At 47.8% G+C, this 22,191-nt stretch overlaps 1 protein-coding gene across 1 annotated transcript in view; it reads left to right on the top strand.

Annotated features, from left to right (window-relative positions):
- SH3BP5 (SH3 domain binding protein 5) overlaps positions 1 to 22,191 on the top strand; it is a 221,729-nt gene that overhangs the window by 71,665 nt on the left and 127,873 nt on the right. The window contains exon 3 of the mRNA XM_086942074.1: positions 20,312 to 20,440. Within this exon, the coding sequence (XP_086798200.1) occupies positions 20,312 to 20,440 (129 nt within the window). The remainder of the gene's footprint in view (positions 1 to 20,311; positions 20,441 to 22,191) is intronic.

Genomic DNA, 22,191 nt, shown 5'->3' with positions numbered 1-22,191 from the left:
TGCTTTCGATTGTCTGCTGCTGTGGGACGCTGTGAGAGGAGTCTAACGTATATATATATATATATATGTATATATATATATATATATATATATATATATATATATATATATATATATATATATATATATATATATATATATATTTATATATATATATATATATATATATACATACTTACTTCATTATTTTGATGGAGCCTCCCTATCTGAATTTGGAATTTTTAGCATTAACCCTAAGATGTATGTAGCTGAAAACTGTATGTGAAAGACCAGGGGAAATGAGGAATTACCATCTGGATCAGACCTAAAATTAACAATATTCCCTGGTAGTTCCCAATCTCTTAGTGGGCCCTGAGGGCGAGAGTCATAATGGGCAGTAGTAAACGCATCTCCCCCGCCCCCTGCCAACCCCTCTCTTCCCTGAGCTACAGGTAGGCATCTGTAACTCCCAGAGTGGGGGAAAAGCCAGCATATTTTCCTGGCCACTCGTAATTATAGCCATAGTGAGTATTTTTTAAGCAAAATTGTCACTGCTTCTACTCTACTATTGCGGTTATACTGGTGTAAAATGCTACTACCCATGCCCCGCTCCTTTGTCGTGAAAGGTATGAAAAAGAGCGAATAATATAAAAAGTCGGCACTATAATAGCAACAGGTTTGCTGAGCAATTCATAGATTTGAAATCACTGGGGGGACAAATGCAGAAAACTTTAAAGCACTTCCTGTTTAAAGGTGTAAAGAAACAGCTCGAGTTCACATCCAAGTTGTCCGTTCCCTTCGTAAATAAAGTATGCGAGTGTGTTGTTTTCATTTTCATTGTAGACTTAGGGCTTTTCCTCTAACCCTAGTATTTTACGGTGTACAGTGCCGTCTTTATATAAAGAGGGATTTCTAGTTACTAAGTTCATGATATGTGCTTCTGGGCAAAATAACTTCTCAAGGTGAGTCTGTTCCCACTGCTGCAGTCCGTGGATGTCAGCCACAGTGATAGGTGCATCAAAGGTTAATCCTGAGCCCTCACCCCTCCGGTTGATGATTCTTTTATCAGCCCCATCTCCCTCTTCCTGAGATGTGTCCAGGTCCTTCCCTTGTGATCTGTCACTGAATCAAAGAGCCCTTGAAATGCACAGGGAGAGCCTGGCTCCCACTCACCCCATGCTTGTCACACCTGTGGCGTGTTAGGGTAGGCCCAACACGTGGGTGAGCGACACACAGTAACTGGACACAGAGACGACGGCACAGTTAGCCGGAAAGCCCCGAGCGGTCTTCCGCCTTATTTATTTATACCCCGGCGCGGGCCCGCCCCGGGGTATGCGTGCGTGCGTGCGTGCATGACATGGATACAATGTAGGAGAGAGCCCGAGTGGCTCTCTACATCCCTCCTTCAATTTAGTTCTGTTCTTGCGGCATCCACTCGGTCTCGATTCATGGGGATGCCCAGGCAAAGTCTCTCAGATGCTGGTTGGGCCTCGGGTTAGGCCTCAGACTGTACCGTTGGTTCCGGGTACATGGCGGCCCCACAACCCCAGCCGGGGTTGACTCTGCGCTCTCGCTCATGATGGTCGCCCTGGGCCGAGTGCTTTCAGCAATGAGATTCTGCGGTGTCATTCTGGGTGTAATCTCACCGCTTTGCCTGGTCACTGGTGATCTTGGCACGCTCCCGCTTAGATCTAAACCTCCATCATCCACAGCTTCTGTTTCTTCCTCGGTTCGGTGTTCTCCAGTTGTCTCAGATATTTTCTTAAAGCATGACTCATTCCGCGTCACTACCTGTCCGTTGCGCTTTGCAGTGATCATTGTTCCTTGGACCTTGTCCACTCTCCACACTTCCGACTCGTACGGTGTGCGGAACTTCCATCCTGGGTGGCGGTCTCGCATACAACCATATCTCCTTCTTTCAGAGTGGGCTCCTTTGCGTGACGATGCTCGCTCGCCTTCATGTTGGTGTTCTGCCTCCGGGCCTGAATGGTCACGGCGTCCCTTTCTTCCGGCACCCAGGCGCTATCGGTCGGGATGCTGTCACGGGGTGCTCGCTTGAACAACACATGGGCAGGGGCGCATTTCGTCGTGCTGTGAGGAGTTTGTCGGTAGGCTCCTAGAAATTGATCGAGGGCTATTTCCAGATCCTCCCCATTGTCTACCGCAATCCTTGGTGCTCTGTTCAGAGTGCGCATCAGCCTTTCGACTTCCCCATTTGCTTGGGGCCACAGCGGGGTGATTTTTCTGTGCTTGATCTGGAGGCTCTCAAGGTAGGTTTGAAATTCTCTCCCTTGAAACGGGGGTCCGTTGTCGGACTTGATTTCCTCCTGGAGTCCCATGGTTGCAAAGACGCGGCTCAGCACTCTCTTAACTTGTGGAAACGCAGTTGAAGATATGACTTCCACTATCGGAAACGAATCAACAAGGACTAACATGTGTCTGCCATCAGGGAAACTACCAAAGTCTATGCTGAGGTGTGTCCAGGGCGTCTGAGGCGCCTCCTCCGTGATCACTGGTGCTGGGGGCGGATCACTGCCTGTGATTGTGCAGGCATGGCAAGAGCGTATCATGGCATCTACCTGGCTGTCCATGGCGGGGAACCACACCTTGCTCCGAAGGCGTGCTTTTGTCTTAGCCATGCCCTGGTGTCCTACGTGGGCTAGACTTAGTGCTCTTTGTTGAAGACTCTCCGGTATGACAATTAGGTGTCCTCGGAGGATGCTTCCTTCATCGCCCACGCTCAGTTCGCTGCGTATTTGCCACAGTTGTTATCGCGCGTTGCGCACCTCCGGCCGGAGGCTCGATGCACCGTCAAGGAAATGGGCCCAACGGTTTTCTTCTAGAGCCTGGCGGACTCTCGCCAACGTATCATCTGTGGCGGTCGCTTCTCCAATTTCTTTAAGTGACATATTTTCGGGGCACGCAGCTTGCGAGATCATATGGACAAACACTTTGGCTTCCCCACCTTCTTCTTTAGGCGGATACTGGCTGATGACATCAGGGTGCCGGGATAGGTAGTCCGCCGGGTTGTGTGCCCCCGGTCGGAACACAATTTTGAAGTTGTACCCCTGTAGCTGAATGGCCCAGCGTTCGATGCGTGGGGGTGCCAGCCGGGACGACCCTGCAAATAGTGGCAACAGCGGCTTGTGATCTGTCACCACAGTGAATTCCTGCCCGCACAGGTAAAGGTGAAAGTGTTGGCATGCCCATTTAATCGCCAGAGCTTCCCTTTTGATTTGCTCATACCTGGTTTCTGTGTCCGACAGCGCCTTACTGGCATATGCGACTGGTTTCCACTCTTCGGGTCCGTACTCTTGCAGAAGCACAGCTCCCAGGCCTACGGGGCTGGCGTTGACGATCAGTTCAGTCCTGCTTCGGGGTTGGAAGTATGCCATGACGGTGTCATCGAGAAGACTGGCCTTGATGGCTTGGAAGGCTTTGTTGGCGGTTCCAGTCCAATCCCACTTGTGGTCTGCTCTGGTGAGAGCTCTGAGGGGTTCTGCAAACATGGCCAAATTGGGTATAAACCGACCACAATAAGTGGCCATGCCCAAGAAGCTGCGCACCTCGGTGGGGTTTCTTGGAGTGCTTGCTGCCTTGATCGCCTCTGCCTTTTTGGGGTCCACTTTCAGACCTTCCCTGGTGAAAGTGTAGCCGAAGAAATCTATTGACTCCTGGTAGAAGGAGCATTTTGCCCGGTGTAGGGTCAGTCCGCTGTCCACAAGTCTTTGGAGTGTGGCCCTCAGATGGGCGTGATGCTCTTCGAGGGTTGCTGAGTAGACTAGTATATCATCGCTGAGGTTAATTACCCCGCTCAGTCCGGATAGTACTTCTCGTATGGCATTTTGGAAGACTTCTGCCGCGGAGGAGACCCTAAAGCTTAGCCGTGTGTAGCGTCGTAGCCCCACGTGGGTTGAGAAGGTGGTGATATATCTGCTGGCTGGTTCCAACTCGAGCTGGTGGTATCCCGAGTTGAGGTCTAACTTTGAAAACCATTTAGCCCCATTCAGATCAGCCACTATATCATCCATAGTGGGGGTGATATGTCGTTCTCGCTTGACAGCCCTATTGGGCAGTCTCATGTCCACGCATAATCGGATCGCCCCTGGTTGCTTTGGCTTTGGTGCGACCACCAGTGGGGAAACCCAGGGTGTCGGGCCCGACACCTTTTCAATGACGCCCAGGTCTCCTAGCTTTCTAAGCTCTTCTTCAACTTGTGGCCTTAAGTTGAAGGGCAGTCTCCTGTGTCGGAGTGCTACTGGCCGGACGAACGTGTCTATGTGTAGCTTGAACTTCCGTCCTTTGAGTTTTCCTAGGCCCTGAAACAACTCTGGAAAATCTTTCAGCATGAAGTCTGCTTGCGCCTGATGCACCTGATTGGCAAAGAACACCAGGCCAAGGTCCTCTGCCGTATGGCAACTCAGAAGTGTGCCCTTTTCCCCTTCGGTAATGTGAAACTTCGTTTCTGTGGAGTATTCGCCATTGACTACCGTCGTTTGGATCACCCCTCTGAGCGGTAGTGGTTCCGTGCCTCCGTAGGTGTAGATCCTCGCCGTGGAGGGTGTCAGTGGGGGCTTCGGAGACATCTTCTCGTATTGGTCAGAATCCATGACGTTCACGGATGCCCCCGTGTCTATCAGGGCTTTAACTTCGGTGCCTTCTACTGCTATGGAGCACATGGGCGGTGGTCTCCTTCTCGTGGATGCTCTGCTTACGTATGAGACCACATACACCTCATCGTCCTCATCGTCTTCATACCTCGGTCGTCTTTCTTGAGCCTGGTGGTCCGGAGGAGGTGGGTCGTGGTCAAGCGACAGCTGTCGGATGCGCTGCGTCACTACCCTGGCTCTCGGACCGGCTTACTTGAACTTTCCTCCCCGACAGACAGTGGCAAAATGGTTCAGACGCCCACACTTGAGGCAAGTCTTTCCTTTCGCGCCACATGTGGCGGTTGCAGGGTGGTCTTCTCCACAGTATCCGCACTGATTTCCTCTGGACTGGGCACCTCGTGGGCGAGTTGCCGGGAATCGTCTCTGGATTGCGTCTACTCGCTCTTCCTTGATTGGCGTTGTCCTCGCGGTAGCCGGGGCAATCACCGGCGTGCGCAATGCCGCTTCCATCTCTTCCGCCCTCGCGTCGGATAGCTCATGTGATCTGGCTAGAATTAGTATTTCATCTAACGATATGCCCGGTTGGCGGAGGATGAACTTTCTCAGCAGTTTTGACTTGCACCCAACTATGATTTGGTCCCGGATCTCCTCCCGTGGGTTGGTAAACGGGCAAGTGCTTGCGAGCCGGCGGAGCCGGGCGTAGTACATGTCGACCGACTCTGAATCCGTCTGCCATGCACGTTTGAATTTAAACTTTTCAAAGTCATTATTGAGTTGGGGATCAAAATGTGCGTTCAAAGCTGCGACCGCAGCGTCGTAGTCGTGCTCAGGCCCTGTGTTGGGAAGTGATTCAAACAGTTCGTAAATTTCTGGCCCGCCATATAGGATGAGGAGCGACCTTTTCACTGTCCCGTCCGTCTCCCTTGTGCCTTTAAAGTAGAGGTTGAGCCTCCCAACCCACGCCTTCCATCTCAGCGCCGCTGTCGCCGGGTCTGCCGCCTCGCTGAATGGTGGAATGGGCGCTGCGCCAGAGTGTAGGTGGGTGGGCGTCGCTTGCATGGGGGCACCTGCCTGGATCTGGGCCTGTGGCTGCGGCACGGCTACCGCTGGTAGAGGCAGGACTGCTGGTGGCGGGTTTTGGCCTGCTCCATCTTGGACCGCTCCTGGCACCACTGTAGACATCGTGCGGCCTTCTTCTCACCCTTCTGGAGCTTTCCGGTGTGGTGTCGCTATGTGCTGCTAAGGTTATGTCCCTGTTCCGTGGTCCCTGGTGTAGTGAAGCTGTCCGGTTGTGTTTCCGCCACTTGGCTTTGCCAGTGCTTGTTGTGACTTGGCCCTCAGGAGATGTGGTGCGTGTCACTTTGACGTATTTTTTTTTCTTGTTGGCTGTGTGTGCTGGAGACAGGGAGCTTAGCTCTACAGGATTGACTCGGGCCGATTTGCCTTTGCTTGTGCTTGATTGTTTTTTTCTTTCTGTAGGGTTCGTGTTAAACGCTGAGCGCTGTCACTCTGCTTCTTCCGCCCCTTCCCTGAGCCGCGATCGAGTGATGCAGGGCTGGGGGAGTGTCTCAGGCCTCCACTTGCATGCAACTACGGTGACGGTGACGGTCGGGGCCGAGACAGGCCTCGCGGACCACGTGGTGCAGCCGCGTAGGACGCGCTGGAATGCTTCGTCACTGGAGCTACCTCCCCTCGGGCACACGCGTCTGCGCAGGAGGAGGGAGGGACACGCTGGGGTGTCGCGCAGGCGGGGCAGAAGATCGACTCACCCGCAGGTCCTGCCAGGAGGCACCCCGACTCCACGCGAGTCCCGCCGGCTGAAGGCGCTCCCTCCGGGGAGGCGCGTGGGCGGGCCTCAGGAGCCAGGACAGGTCAGCACATCAAACGCGGGTGGGCTCCGCGACTGGAGGCAGGCAGTACGGCGCTACCGATGCAACTGCACTGCACGCGTGAAGGTAGGCCGGCCTCGTCGCCAATGTGGCGTGTTAGGGTAGGCCCAACACGTGGGTGAGAGACACACAGTAACTGGACACAGAGACGATGGCACAGTTAGCCGGAAAGCCCCGAGCGATCTTCCGCCTTATTTATTTATACCCCGGCGCGAGCCCGCCCCGGGGTATGCGTGCGTGCGTGCATGAAATGGATACAATGTAGGAGAGAGCCCGAGTGGCTCTCTACACCACCCAGCTGACAGGAATGCAGCAATACACAATTCTATCTAGGAGAGATTGCTCTATTCCTCAAAATGGTCTTCCTTGTAATGTACGAGTGCAGGCTCTTCTGCACTCTGCATACATTCACAGCACACTCCTCTGTCTAGTATTGCTCGCTGGTGACCATCCAATGTCCACTGCCAGAGTCTCCTTTTAAGCCCTCGATGCGAGTCTTGCTCAGACGTCGTTGGAGTAAATTAAAACTGGAAGATTTCCACCGTCTTCTTTCCGAAGACCCACTGGGTCCGGTGGAGAATGTGGAATCTGGCTACGACCGTTTCTGCGAATGGGTAACCAGAGCCCTTGACTCCCTTATCCCAATGACGTCGAGCAAGTGTGGATCGCGTGACTCAAGTCCTTGGTATGATGGTACACTGCGTGCGTTGAAAAGCTCTTGCAGACGCGCAGAGAGAGACTGGCGGAAAACTTATGACAACAGTAAAAAAGCCTTTTATATGGCTACCGTCAAGTCCTATCACCGAGCTGTCTGCAGAGCCCGGGCAGCATTCTATGCCCTGGAATTCCGCAACAGTCTGAATCCATCTAAAACCATCTTTAAAGCTCTCAAGGACCTTGTGGCTAAAAAGCCCTCTGTGGACGTTATTGGCTCCAACACTCACTGTGAAACGCTGGCGGCCTTTTTTCTGGAGAAGGTTCACACCATCTATAGAGCCTTCCCCACGGCCGTGCATACAGGCGCTGGGCTGCATAGTCTCCCAAGACAGGTGGTTTTAGATTCTTTCCCCTGTCTTACACCGGAGATTTTTAAGACTTTGGCCCTTCAAGTGAAGTCGGGGTCTCCGGCAGACCCGCTCAAACCAGCAATGTTTAGAGACCTGACATCCTCTAATCTCCTGCCAGTTTGCGATCTGATTAACATCTCGCTTACGTCGGGCCTGGTACCTTTGAAGTGGAAGCAGGCAGTAGTAATGCCCATATTGAAGAAGCCATCTCTCGATCCCAGTAAATCGGAGAACTATCGTCCGATATCGCTTCTCCCGTGGCCAGCTAAAGTCGCGGAGGCGTATGTCAACATCGCCCTTTCTGACCATCTTTCGCGCACCAACGTTCTGGATGACACACAGAATGGATTTCGAGCTGGCCACAGCACGGAGACAGCACTCCTATTTATGGTTGAGCATTTGCGGGCAGTGCTCGATGCGGGTCAAACGGCGGCGTATGTTTTATTAGATCTGAGCGCCGCCTTTGACACCGTCTCGCATGGGATCCTCCTGCAGCGCCTTGAGGAGGCTGGCGTGACGGGCACCGCATTGCAGTGGTTCCGATCGTTCCTGGCGGACCGTTCCTTCTGTGTGGCTGTCCCGCCCTATCAGTCCAAATCCCATCCTCTGACGCTCGGAGTCCCGCAGGGATCCTCGCTGAGTCCCACGTTGTTCAATCTTTACGTGAGGCCGCTGGCTGAGGTCGTAAAGTACTGCGGTATGACCATGGTGTCATACGCGGACGATACTCAGCTAGCGGTCACGATCAGCGGGGATTCTGGAGTGGAGGCCCCAAGATTCCGGGACGGACTACGGGCGGTGGCCAGTTGGATGACGTCCAACTGTCTCCAACTGAATGCCAAAAAAACAGAATTATGGTCTTTGGCAACCAGACGGAACTCTGGGGCGACATTTGGTGGGCCCCTGAGCTGGGTCCCACTCCCACTCCGGTCTCGGAGATAAAAAATCTGGGGGTGTGGCTGGACCCTACCCTTAGTTTTGTATGCCACACTAAAAGGATTGTGGCTTGCTGCTTTGGCATCTTGCGTAACTTGAGACCTGCACTCAAATTCTTTGACGCCGCGACCCGTCAACTTGTGGTTCAGGCGACGGTGTTGTCTCGGCTTGACTATGCCAGCTCCCTTTTTACAGGGTTAAATCAGGCCGAGCTCACCCGTCTCCAGCGAGTGCAAAATGCAGCTGCCAGAGCAGTTGTAGGCCTCCCTAGGTTCTGTCCTGTTTCCCACACCCTGCGCGCTCTCCATTGGTTACCCATTAGGCAGAGGATTCACTTTAAAGTGCTTTGCATGTCCTTTAAGATCTTAAAAGGTCCCTCTGCCCAGATCCTTCATAACCTTCTGTGCCCCTACATTCCGGGTCGTTCTCTACGTTCTTCCGACCGTGAATTAGCAGCAGTTCCACGTTTCAAACGCAGCCGAGCTGGGGGACGCTCCTTTCGGGTGCGTGCTGCTGCTTTGTGGAATGCCCTTCCATTTGAAATCCGGACCCTCGTCGACCTGCTGTCATTCCGTAGGGCTGTCAAGACTCTTCTGTTCCCGTAGTCTTCTCCCTCCCTAATGTCCCTTTCTTCAGTTATGTTGTGTGGCTTCCTTGTCAGGCGCCGGGACGCTCCTTCGCTGGAGCAGCTGTGCGCACAATAAATACCAGTAACATAACATAACATAACATTGCTGTGCCCATGTACCATGGTACCACCAGCATTCCCACATGCAACAGACACACTCAGTCTGCACACACTGTTCAACACTACATTCTCTCTGTACTGCAGCAAAGTGTGTCACTTTAAACCCACCCTGCCAGCGCCCACACATTTACCATGTGCTTGCTCTCCCCCCTTGCACTCAGGGCCGAACTGGCCGTCTGGCCCTAGCAAACAGCTCGGCCGCAACCTCCCCCCCACCTCCCTTGGGGGACCGGCCAAGCAGTATGCCAGGACTGGTTTCGGTTCCCAGTCCGGCCCTGCTTGCACCCTCCGTGTAGTGTATGCCTTGCGCGCTTGCATGCACTCAGCACATTATCACCACACACACACTTCTGCATCAACCGGATGTAGGCCAAAGGTGAGTGAAACACACAGTAGCAGAACTTTTAAAAAGTTGTGTGAGCCTGTATCCCTCATTCCAAGGACACAGGGTAACGAGCATTGGCACAGCCAATAGGTCTCGCCTTTGTGACCTTAAAAGTGTTTAGCCATGCAACAGTTGCTGTTGTTGCACCAAGGATATTGTGCTGGATAACTAAACACTTATAAGGTCCCAAAGGCGAGATCTATTGGCTATGCCAAGGGAAGCTAAACACCCACTCTACACTCATCACACATATGGCTATTCATTCTATGCCAAACGGAACATAAACTTCTGTAACCCAAGGAGAGTATGGGTCGTATGGGGGCAACCGGGACAGTTCAAGTTAGACAGCATAGAGTATGTGCACCAATTTGCACAACTGATTCCGGTCCAAGAGAGTTTGTGTGGAAAGTATCCCAATAAATATTGAAATGAGAGAGACAGAAAGAGAGAAATTGGGAGTAAGAGAATTAGGGAGCGATAGAGAAAGACAGAGGGAGCGATAGAGAATGAATGACAAAGAAACTGAAACAAAAATATAAAGATGGAATTTGGGAATTAGGAGAGAATATGAGGGCAGGAGGGAGAGAAAGGAAAACGGCGGGGTAAAGAGAGAAAGATGGAGGGGAGGCACTGCGAGATGAAACAATGTAAGAGACAGAGGTGGGAAAAGTTTGAAGAGATAATACTGTGAGAGAGAAAGAGACCAAGAGAATGCAAGAAAGTGTCCCAAACTGATAGTGGAGAAGACAGAGATAAAATGGGGAGGTGGATAGAGAGGAAGGGATAGTGTGGTGGGAGAGGTAGAAGGGGAGAGATCAAATGAGGGAAGTAAGAGAGAAAAGTACGCAATAGGAATGTAGAGCTTGGAGAGAGGTGTCAGCTAGAGAGGAATAAGGAGATATGGAAGCAGTAGGAGAAAGAGAGGTCAGGAGGGAGGGATACAGAAATAGGAAACCTGGAGGTGGGTGGAAGAAAAGAGAGTGAAAGAGAAGGGGAGGAGAAACAGGTAAAGAGTGGAGAAGGAGGGAGTAGAAGAGGGAGTGGGGACTTAGGGAGGAAGAAATACATGGAGAAGGACTGAGAGATGAGAGAGTGCAATATAAGGAATAATATAGAGATGGGAGAGAGATAGTGGAGCCGAAAGAATGAAAGAAGGGTTTTTCTCAGGTGGAGTTAGGTACGAAAGAAAGAGACCAAAAGAAAGAAAAGGAGAGTGTAAAATACAGAGGGAGGTGTGGGCTGAGTGGGAGAGAGGAACGCTTATAGAGATGTGCAGACGGCTGGCAGAGGGAGAGGGAGAAGGGGAGAGCATCCCCATCGTGCAGAGGCCAATGGAACTAGAGAGAGGGAATTTTGAGAAAAGGAGAAAGTGAAAGGTCCAGAGAAAATAGAGAGAGTAATAAAAGAAGAGGAAGAGAAAGGTTAAACGGGGAGAGACGAAATGAGAGTGGAAGACTAAGAGGGAAGGGCACAGAAACGAATTGGAGTGGATAGGATGGTGTAGAGAGAGTAGAGGGGGTAAAGAAAGAGTCAGTGAGATGAAGTGAAACAGAGAGGTGGAGAAAGAGTAAGGCAGAATGTGTCAGCAAAAAAAAAGGGAAAGGCGTAAAAAGGGTGAGAGAGAAGGTGGAGGAATGAGAAACCAAAGAGAGGGAATGGGGAGAAAAACATGTATGGTGACGCAAAAGAGAAAGAAAAAAAACCAAAGACAACGTGTAGACAATAAGTAAAAGTGGAGAGGTTTCATTATAATTTAAGTGAGAATAAAAATAAACTGATAGCAGCATGTGACTCCAAGTGCAAAAGCGTTGGAGGAGGCGTTATGCTGGGAAAAACTTTGTGACCTAACCCCAAAGTAAAAACTTGTCTCTTAAGAAGCTTAGATTAACAACTGAAAGGTCAAAGAGTCGATGGCGCATGCGCAGAGCAGCCACAGATAATTGATTTAGGAATGAACGTCCAGCAAACGCCTTCATAACTTAAGCAGATGGTTTTTAGGCTGTTCAAACTCTTTGAGGCATCCTCCATGGAGAGATGTTGGGGAGCACAGGTGCCAGACTCACCGGATTACTGTTGGGGTGCAGGACATGCGAGTAGCTCGTCGAGGGGAGAAGACCCGACTCTTGTACCGTAACGTAGCCAGCGTGTCATGGGCCCTAGTGCTAGGGAGGAAATAGATTCAAATTATAAATTAGAGTCAATATCGGGGTTCAGTGGGCCCCTGTGTGTTCTGGTGCCACTGCACCTACTCAACCAATGGAAGCTACACTCCTGCACGTGTACCTGATGGACCACGGGAATGACCCCCAAAGGACTGCAATCCTGAACCTCAGAACGTTGGACACTCATTACATTTTTATATAAATAACAAGCAACCAGTGCTAGACATCCAGTCAGCTCTACCTCACAGCCAGAAAACAGGGAGCAAGCGCTGAGAAGCAGTCAGGGAACCACGCAGCACAGTAGTATGTGGTGTCACTTTATGATGGTGGCCGTGGGCTGTCACCCCTTATCATTCCCTCCTTTGCAGTCTTCACTGGTGTCAAAACTTTGCAATGTATATTTTATTGGGGCGTGTAAATAGCAAATACATGACTTACAATACAGGGTGTTGATATGTACTCCTATATTGGGAAAGCAGCGAATGGTTTAGGCAATACATGAGTCTGTGTTTAAGAAATAATGCATGTGTCAGAAACATTTAGTCATACCTGCCATGCATTAAAACACAAACCAAGGATGGCCAATGTTGGTTTGAGAAGCTCAGCATTGCAGATGCTGTTATCCTTTATATCTAAAATCCACTTTGTTAATATTAGTGAAGAAGTGTCATGTTAAATGCACATATTCCTGCATCCTCATCACCAACATTATTATTATTAGTATGCTATGCTATGGGCGCCGTTTTCATATGTAGGCTCCTCATTGTTTTGTGAATATGTTATGTTTTTATTAGCGCTAAAGTGGACCACTGTTTGGGTAAGCAATATAAAAATACAAAAATCAACTAGATATTCTCTTGAATGGAAGTGGGAAGTGAAAATGTAAAAGTTACTTAGCTAATATTTATCACGGTATTTCCATTCTTACCATGTAAAGGAGATGCATTTTTTATTACCTGAGAGGTTATTAATGATTCCAAATGGCAATATTTTATAATAAAGCGGCAAGAGTGGATGATGCATTTGAAAAGGGCCGCTTTGAACGAGGAAACCAAAAAGTTCTGGTTTATTGAGATAAAGCGTTGGTGATGCAATTCTGTGGCATCAGAGGCGGCTTGAAAATGCAGCTTTCCTCATAGCTGGACCTCCTTCTTTCGGGCTGTGGATGTGGACGCTTTAGGTTTTACGGCGGGCAGTCGCCCGGAAGCAAATACTCTGGGCGTGAAGATTTCCCCCTGCCACAAGCCTAAGGGGTACTTCCACCACTAACTGACTATTTCCCTGTCTCTCATATCTTGGAGAGGTCAAAGAAGACAACCCCTCTGTAAACTATTTACAGATAAGGTTACAATAGTTCATTTTTTCCCGCGCCAATGGTTCAGGCGCCTTAGCGTGCGCCAACCGCGGTGTGAGGATCTTTTTCGGTCCTGATGAATGCTGAGCTGACTATGGCTCATTAGCAGAAACATGTCGACCTTCTTTTTCTTTTTTCTTTAGTTTTATAGGACTTTATGGTTCAAATTAACATAACCAGTCATTAGTCCGCTGTTTTTAATGATTTTAATTGGAGTTAGAACTACCCTCTTATTAAAAGAATGTTTCGGTTTGGGGAGTAGTCCACACTCCTTTTAATTCACATCTTTCCAACACATTTTTGTTACTATTCCTTTCTACAAGGACCCGATGAAGACAACTGGCTACCGACTTTCAGTTGGGGCCTGAGGGTCCTTTTCTACTCACTGAGCACGTGTATCTCATCTCTACGTATTAGTTATTTATCTCTGGTGGTAGAAACTATACTACTTTTTGCTTTCTTTTTTCCTTGTTAGTAATGATGTCACTCTTCTGTTGATCAAGGATTGGTATCCACCAGATGTAATAAAGGCACTATCTTGTTAGGTCCAGGCAAAGGTTTCAGTAATTTAAACCTGAACTCAACCCCTGTTAGCTATGGCACACAGCAGACAGGCTTATCGTAAGAAAATGTGTTCAGCATTTAACAGTACCAAAACCAGTAGGAACTTTAAAACACAATGCAATAAAAATCCCACTCCAATTTATAAAAAAATAAAATAATTGAATGAACAAAAATGACAACAAAACAGCAAAAAATAGCCATTGGTTTCACCCAAAAATAGTTTGTGACCTTCTAACAATTTGAAAGTAAACATGCTGATGGTTTGGAGTGACATCAAGTGCTCTTAAACCACTCAAGACAGTCTGCGCCTCAGTGGGAGGCGTGCTTCGATGAGGTTGCATGCTGTAGTTGCAAAACTAATATTACCACTCAAGTTCTCAGTGTTCACATCAAGGAACAGGAACTTCCTGCAGTCGTACATTATATTTCAGTTCTTGCTGAATAGAATCTGTTCTGAGATGTAAATCTGCTGAAAAGTGATACTTTGTAAAGTCACATTCAAAGTGTCCTTCCAATCTAGAGCATAAAGGCAGCTCTTCTCTCTCAGCCCGATGGCGCTGTGCTGATGACGGAGCGGTTCCGTCATGGCCTGCCCGACGCTCCTGCGCGGCGCGAATTCCGCGCCTGCGCTGAGCGTTCTATTGAGCGGGCGGGGCCATGACGGAACCGCTCCGTCATAAGCACAGCGCAACCGACGCTGGTGACGGAACGGTTCCGTCACCAGCATGCACCCACCGCATTTCCGCCCCGTCCCCTTAGCACTGCGGGGGAATAGCCGCCGCAGTGAAGGGGTTAGTATTCAAAGGAAAGCAGCTGAAATGGTCATAGCTAGGGAGGCGGAATCCTACCTGCATGATATGAAGAACCCTTCCCCTGTCATGGTAATCTAGGTAGGTGCTGAAACCCACAGAGATGTACTAACCCTATAGATTGTAGGGGTTAATTAACTACAATTACGCCTACTAATCACATGCCTGATGATGGCAGCATCGGCTCTGATGGCGAATACGTTTCATCCACAGAGGCACAGGGATTCATTACAGCAGTGACGAGACTTGGGGCCAGATTTACTAAGCCCATGCGTTGCCGTCCGTCACGCAAGACGACGCATGGCCATGCAAGGGCTTAAGGGATGTTTATTAAGCCTTGCAATGCCACCTTGCGTGGCTGTGTGTGGCTTTCCATGCATCCACCCAGGAATTTTGGCACATTCTCCGAATTACTAAGGGTAGCAAATCTGGGATTACGTCAAAATGCTACAACATCCCATTAGAGGCGTAACAAGATGTATTTATTTCTCCTCGTTATTTCCTTATACTACGCGAGCTGCGTTCTGCAGCAGATGTAGAAAGAGGAAAATTCTTACATGTAAATATCTACCTAGGCACTCGCAATTGCTTGTCTTAAGAAATGATGTAAAGGCTAAAGACCATTCTCAAAGATATCACATTACAGTTTTATTGACCCAGCAGCAATATATTCATAAAACCAATTAAAAACAATCATTTAATCATATCGAGGAATAAACAAGAATCCCGTAGGGACATACAGTACATATGCAAAAATTTAAAAAAAAATTATAAAAAAATAAGAAGAAAACACCATATAAATAATAATAATATGTGGCACAAATATAGATAATCTCAAAGAGGAAAATTCCCCTGAAGATTATTTTGAGCAGGAAGATGTTCTCACTGACACCTGTCAAGTCAAGTAATGAAACCTCGGCGCCCCTTACTTTGCTCCAATCCTCCCATCTCTGAATAGTATCACCTATATTGTCAGATTGTAACAGAAAATGAGCGGGCTGGACCTTTTTGAATGAAATCCGCTCTCTGTTGGTGTCTGCTCTCAGTTAATATGGCCGCCGCTGTGGTTGAAGAGAGAGGATCAGTACATAATAGAGAAGTGCTGCTGGGCAGCTGCCCCCGCTCAGTCAGGGGGTCACTGCAGTTGCGCGAGCAACCAGCTTCGCCGCCCCTCAATTAGAACAGCTAATCCTGTCGCTACGGTCCTCTGTTGGTTTGAGATAGCGAGCCGGCATTATCTGAGACGCGGGGTTTAAATTTATAAGAACACTGCAGATTAGCCCTTCTTGGTTCTCCTGGCTGTGACAGAGGGGATGTGTCATGGCTGTAAGAGGCTTGATGATCAGGGCAAGGGCTAGAGAGAGGGGTGCGGGGGACAAAACTGGATCACCGTGCCCCTTAACACAGACTAGACCTGCTCATACAGTTTAATTGGTGAAAAAAACAGCTTTGCCTAGATAGAGATCATAATATTTCTGTTAAGGATGATTTTGTGACCCGCACATGTGGCTGGCTATGCCCTGCTCCTACTGACCTCATGCCGGTGCCCGATGGTCGAGCAATCTCCTTGTTCCCCTATGGATCTGTTTGCCTCTGATGAGTTGACAGTTTCATTTGTAGAGGGAAGAGGGTAGGTCCGTGCTTGGTCTGTCTTCTACCCTGGTGTGTATCCTACCAGTGCACATGCCGATGGTGTGGTGGGAACGGGGCAAGGGCAGCAGATAGTCGCCCAGGTAACTGTACGCTCTACCCCTCACAAAATCACTCCAATCTTCATGCCTAGCCCAAGAGATGTGCATAAGATCCTTCAGGTAAACATTCAGTCAACATTCAAGCACCGTCCATAGATAAACCTTCAGGATATATTTTTGCTACATACTTCTTTAAAAGTATGTGGGGTAAACGAGGATCACAGAGCACCTGGTCTGATGATCCATTTAATATTGCAGACCAAATTAATTTGTAGTATTTTTTAACACAACTTCACCTGAAGACAATCTATTTTGCCTTGGAGTAAAATAAGCATAGCCCATTGGCAAGGAATCTCCCAGGTGCCTGATGTTTATTGTGAAGTAATAGACATAAAACATTGGCATTTGCATTTGAATGTTTTGAACTAAAATTGAGTCAATTTCACTAACATCTTTAAAAAGTCTGAAATCAGTGCATAGCATATTTCTTACTGATATTCCCAACTTTTAGGAGATTCCCAAAAAATCGCAGGAGTGTGCATGGATCTCTATGGAAGTTTACATAGGTACTCCTATTGACCTAAATTTGATCCTGCAGATCGTGCACAAAGTAATATTAAAAATGCTCATTGGGACTTATTTTTTTCTTTTTTTCCATCGTTGTAGGCATTAAAGCCCATTCCACTCTACCTCATGATTGGGGAGGGTGCTCCACAGACATTACACACAGGAAACACATGTACACCAACCTTTTTTAAAGGGAAGGTCTACCTAGCTGTTTCCAAGCTGGGAATGGCTCTGCAAACTGTTTGTGAACACTTCCACAAAGCCCAGACTTCGTATGTGTACCAGGCGGTTTGCACGGGCATCCCCCTTACCCTCGCCTGTTAGTACCCAGAAACCCCCACCCATTTCATGATCCTACGCTTATTAAAACTACAATTGCACCGTACTAGTGGCTTTACCAAAATTTGTGACCAGAAATATACACATACATTCCTAATTTTTCCCCATAGTCTGATTGTGAAGAAAGAAATGTGGGGGCCAAAGATTGGCTATGAACAGTGGTTCCAGCCCCTGTCTTGCCATGAGGAAGCCACCAACTGCATCTTCATTGTGGCAATCTGCAAGCGCGTATGAATCTTCTGATATCACGTAGATGGAAGTTGAACACTTAGAATGCTTTCAGAATGTGTACATGTTAATCAAAAGAAGCCAAAACTTCTCTTGGTCGAAGCTCGCATGGTTCTCGAATACCGCAATCCTGATTTATGTCTTGTGTTGGTTAAACGTCAACGATGCTACTTCCTCTTCAAAACTACCTTCGTCAAAGATGCTGATAGGGAAATTGGAACTTCATCTGTTGTACCTTAAAATAAGACATATGGTCAGAACACCACATCCTTATCCTTGAAGCCTATAATTTTGAGCGCTGGGGTGGGAAGGCGGTGAGATTGCTCCTACGTCTCATTGGTCAAGTCAAAGCATACATAACTTCTTGTTTCAGGTTTCGTTTTCAATGGTCCTTGGCATGTGACTGCAGTAGTGTGATGAACAATGGGATGACTGCACTCTTCGACTCTTTTCCTATGCACACAGCCCCTTGTCAGGATCCACGTACTGGGTAAAAGCAGGCAAAGGTTTGCAGAATTCCACACATTATCGCTCAACATTACCTCGCGATGCTCGAGGGATTCTGCGGCGCATTGCACAGGATGGCTTTACACAATGCTGGTCTTTCTGCCTTTCATGTGAGCCTTGCTGCTCCTGCTTCCGGAATCCTATCCCAATTCCTTGGGTGCTGCTGGGGAGAAAATACAGGGCTGAGACTCTTAAGATTAATTAAAGTGGACAGAAAATCATAATTTTCAACCGCCCTTGGAGCTTGTAAAATAAAACATGATAATCCTTTAAATTTTAAATTTGATTTTGCCCTTGGGCAAGAAACCCATCTAAAGTTATATATTCAGTTGTTTCCAAAAAAGGAAAAGAAAAAAGAGGGAAAATGGAGCGAATCAGCCCAGTCAAGCGCAAGGAGGACTCCTTTGTCCAATGCTTTCTGCAGACGCTGCTCAGAGTCCTGGACACTTGTGAAGCCATCCGAACATGATGCTGAGAGCACGCGTGCCCTGAGGACCCGGGGGCAATTGTTTGGGGAGGAGTAGAGCTCTGGCTGCTGGTCGGTGGTGGTGTGGAGTGTTTGGTGGTTTAAGGAAGGAGGGTGCTCTGCTCACCAGTTCACGGAGGGGGCTGATCCAATGCAGCAGGGGGTAGAAAGGAGCTTAGCTAGCAGTAGGCGCCTCCCCCAGAGTTTGCGCAGGGATCCCACCTGCGTTATTGATGTGTGTTAGGTGAACCTGTTTCACCTTCTGGCCAGTGGTGCAGCATGGGTGCCCAGCACCATAATGCAACTACGAAAAATGGGTATCCTTCACCTGTGTGGATACTAAAGTAGAGATATAATTGTTTTGTAGTGGGGCCCGCGGCTCTCTGGGCCCTGGTACTACTGCACCTTCTGCACTAATGATAGCTGTGCCCCTGCGTGGGGCTACACCTTCATGTGGGGGCATTAAAATGATATATGGGCCTGGCACTGTATTTACTGCTGAAATAGGAACAAGTCAATAAAGCACGTCTCAGGATTCCCTTTATGGATCCGCAGAGCACTTTACAGCATGCTGAAATGTTCGGCACTTAGGACACCCCTCATCATGGGTCAGTGATTAACTAGAACACAACTCTGTCCTCCATTAAAAAAGAAAAAAAGGTTTGCCTGAAAATATTATTCTTTTGCAAATCAAAGGTTCTCTGCAATGGCGATCACCGTTCACCTTCAGGGTGACCTGAGGAATGTTCTGCTCTATGGCGACTACAGAAGGCTCTAGGTGTGATCCTGGGCGCCATCAGCCTGGGAATGCTGGATTCGCCCTGCAAGCTTTAACTGCGGCCACTTTTCCTGGTGACAAATATCACTGGGCTTATAGAATCAACAAGCCTTGCACCAGGCCTGATGTTGACAAGATTACTGTACAAGCCTCTGCTTCTTGACTGGTTAGATCTGATCTTGTTCACTTAAAATCACTGATGCTTTTGTGAACAAACAACTGTCTTGTTGCCTCTGGCAGACCTATCCATCCATGTATCACCTTACATCTTTATATATCTATGATCTAATCTCATGTCAAATATTGTGGCAAACATATTGGGGCCAAAATATTGTGAAGTTAAGTTTACAGATGTAAGCATAGGTGTACCCTGCATAACTCTATAGATATATAACATGACAATATTATCTTCCAGGTATGTAGATGTGGAGTTAAAAATAGTAAATATATACTTTTCTATATGCAGTTTCCTTCTCTGTGTTATGGTCCTCTATATTTTTGTCACAACATTTTGGCCCTACAATTTTTCTGTCTTCAGTATTCTGTGATACACCCACTAGGGTAAGGGTGGTTATCTCTGTTAGAATGCCTTCTAGAATGTTTGGCTCAGCAATGTTTACTTTTGTTTAGATTTTAAAAAGGTATGTGTACTATGTGGTTTTGCCTAATGTACTTCCTAAGCTATGTCTGTGGTAGGCATTGTTGTGTGACATCATTACGCTTACAGGTAGAAGGGATAAGGGGTAGCAGAAGCAAAAGGTGTGATCCATGATATTCTTACTGACCGGTAGGACATTATTATATGACAAGCTTCGGAGTACATAACAGACATTGTTTACCAAAGAGAGCTCTTTCTCTGAGCAATCTGATTGGTTGATCCATGCACCTTATGTTCTAACATTTAGTAAGAGGTTGCTTCACGGCGCATCTGGGCGTTGTGACTCTCAACATCTCTACCCATGATGCCCAGTGGATCCACAATAAGCAAGCGCAACAAGAAATGTGGTTCATGTCTTCTTGAGCAAGATATTCTAAGCGATGTGGCAATGGTGATCTAGCTGTTCCACCAAGAACATGATTTTAAAATGCCATCATTCCCATAGCAGGTTTATGGTACCCACAGATACAATAAAGAGAAGGGGTGTCAGTGCACAAACATAGGAATGGCAATCTTTGAAGTGGATATTTTTCCCTTCCATATTAAATGATTTGTGCTCTTTGCCTCTTTGTAGGACGCCCGCCAGAAGTTTCGATCCGTTTTAGTGGAAGCAACGGTCAAGCTCGATGAATTGCTGAAGAAGATTGGGAAGGCAGTAGAAGACTCCAAGCCCTACTGGGAGGCGCGAAGAGTGGCCCGACAGGTAAGCACATGAGTGTATCCAGTGTGCAATGGGTGGTGTGAATCCTTCTCTTGCACGAGACTCGCCATTCTCGAAAACTCGGTTGTCTCTGTTTTAATTCTCATGATGTTTGAGCACTAACGACCACCTTCAGGTTGATGCATCTGCATATTCAACAATTTATTACCTTTGGAATGGTAATGAGGCTTTCTTTACAAAGCAATGGTTGTCAAGTCAAGCCCTTCTTTAGGCACTTGACAAAATATTTTGGTGGGTCAGATCAAGCAATTTTAGGTTAATGTTTTGACAAAGAATTTCCGATTTTCCTTGAAATTAGAATTGGTAGCCACACCAGGAGAACTTGAAGCCTCTTAGGGCTTTACAAGACCAGGTATGCCAAGAAAGCAAATGCTGTAGATTCGTACTGTCCTTGGCTCCAGTCTGTGTCCCCTTCGTTCTGTCCACCTTGAAGGCCATTCATGAAAGGGATAGTTCTGCTGGTCAGAAGTATGATAATTCTTACCTCCTACACCATGCCAGGACTGTGGGCATTGCTACATTTGTAGAGGCTTTGTCGACACAGATGGTCATCTGGGTGAGGAATCACGCCCACAGACACCTTCTTCTTTGCTGGAAGTTTGCATATCTCTCCACCATGAAGACTTTGACCTCATCCCCACCTCCCATAGTGCTCTGATGCTCCCATCTGGTAAATTGCAGGGCTTCACAAAAAGAAAAACCTCTATGTTTGTTAAATATGAGCCAGTAAAGCAGAAAGACAGTGCAGCAGGCTGAACAGCTTCAGTGAGGAAATGTTGTCTAGTGGTTAAGCTAGTGATTAATTGAGTGAGTGAGTGTGTAAAAACACACATATGACACATTTACTGTACCAAATCTCCTCAAGTGGCAGTCATCGCATATGATGTAGAGTAGCAGGGTTTTAACCCTACTGCAGAAGAGGCGTTGTCTCATTGTTGGATGGTCGGTTGACAAATTAAAGGGTCACCTTCCTAGTCATCAGTTTTGCCAAGAACACTTTGCAAACGTCGAATGAGCATGTGTCTTGGAATTTTTCCCTCATGATACGCTGGGCCGATGAAATGGAAGCAGTGAATGGTCAGTGATGCCAGTTTACAGTGGACCTCCTTCATCTTCACAACGAAGTGTCTGGCTCTATGATCATCTTAGAAGCCATTTTGGATTTCCAGCTCTGCAGCTAGACACATGGCCATATTCTGGTGCAGCTTCAAGGCTGTGAAGACACTAGGGAGTTCCAGTGGGGGCTTGTGTGATCTTGTGTGATCTTGGGACAAATAACGTTTTCTACCGTGCCTGCAAAATTTCAGTGCATTTCAAAAGTAGCCATCCTTCATTATTGTCACATGTATGTTGACGGCGGCATAGCGAATCAACCTGTTGGGAAAGCAGTCCCTTATTGAACCTCACCTACACCAAACAGATGTGGGAAAGCGTGGCAGGAAGGGTTACAGTACATGCATATTCAGATACTGAAAGTATGATTTTTTTTTTTAAACAGATTTTATTTACCAAAATATCACATATGACGCAGATCTCTCATCCTCAGAGACAACTGCCGCATGCAAGATACAAAAAATGAATTTGACCATTTTTTTCATAAAGATTCAGGAGAAAATGAAAGGCAATGCATATAAAATCAAACCCTTAGAACAACAGCCCCCCCCCCCACCCACCCCCTGCACTGCCATCTATACCAGAGCTACATATCACTTACACAAACTGCCATGTACAAT

This window comes from Lissotriton vulgaris, chromosome 10, assembly GCF_964263255.1.
Source record: "Lissotriton vulgaris chromosome 10, aLisVul1.2, whole genome shotgun sequence".
In the NCBI taxonomy this organism is placed as follows: domain Eukaryota; kingdom Metazoa; phylum Chordata; class Amphibia; order Caudata; family Salamandridae; genus Lissotriton; species Lissotriton vulgaris.
Note: the sequence above shows the minus strand (reverse complement) of the source record. Positions and strands in the feature narration are given on the sequence as shown.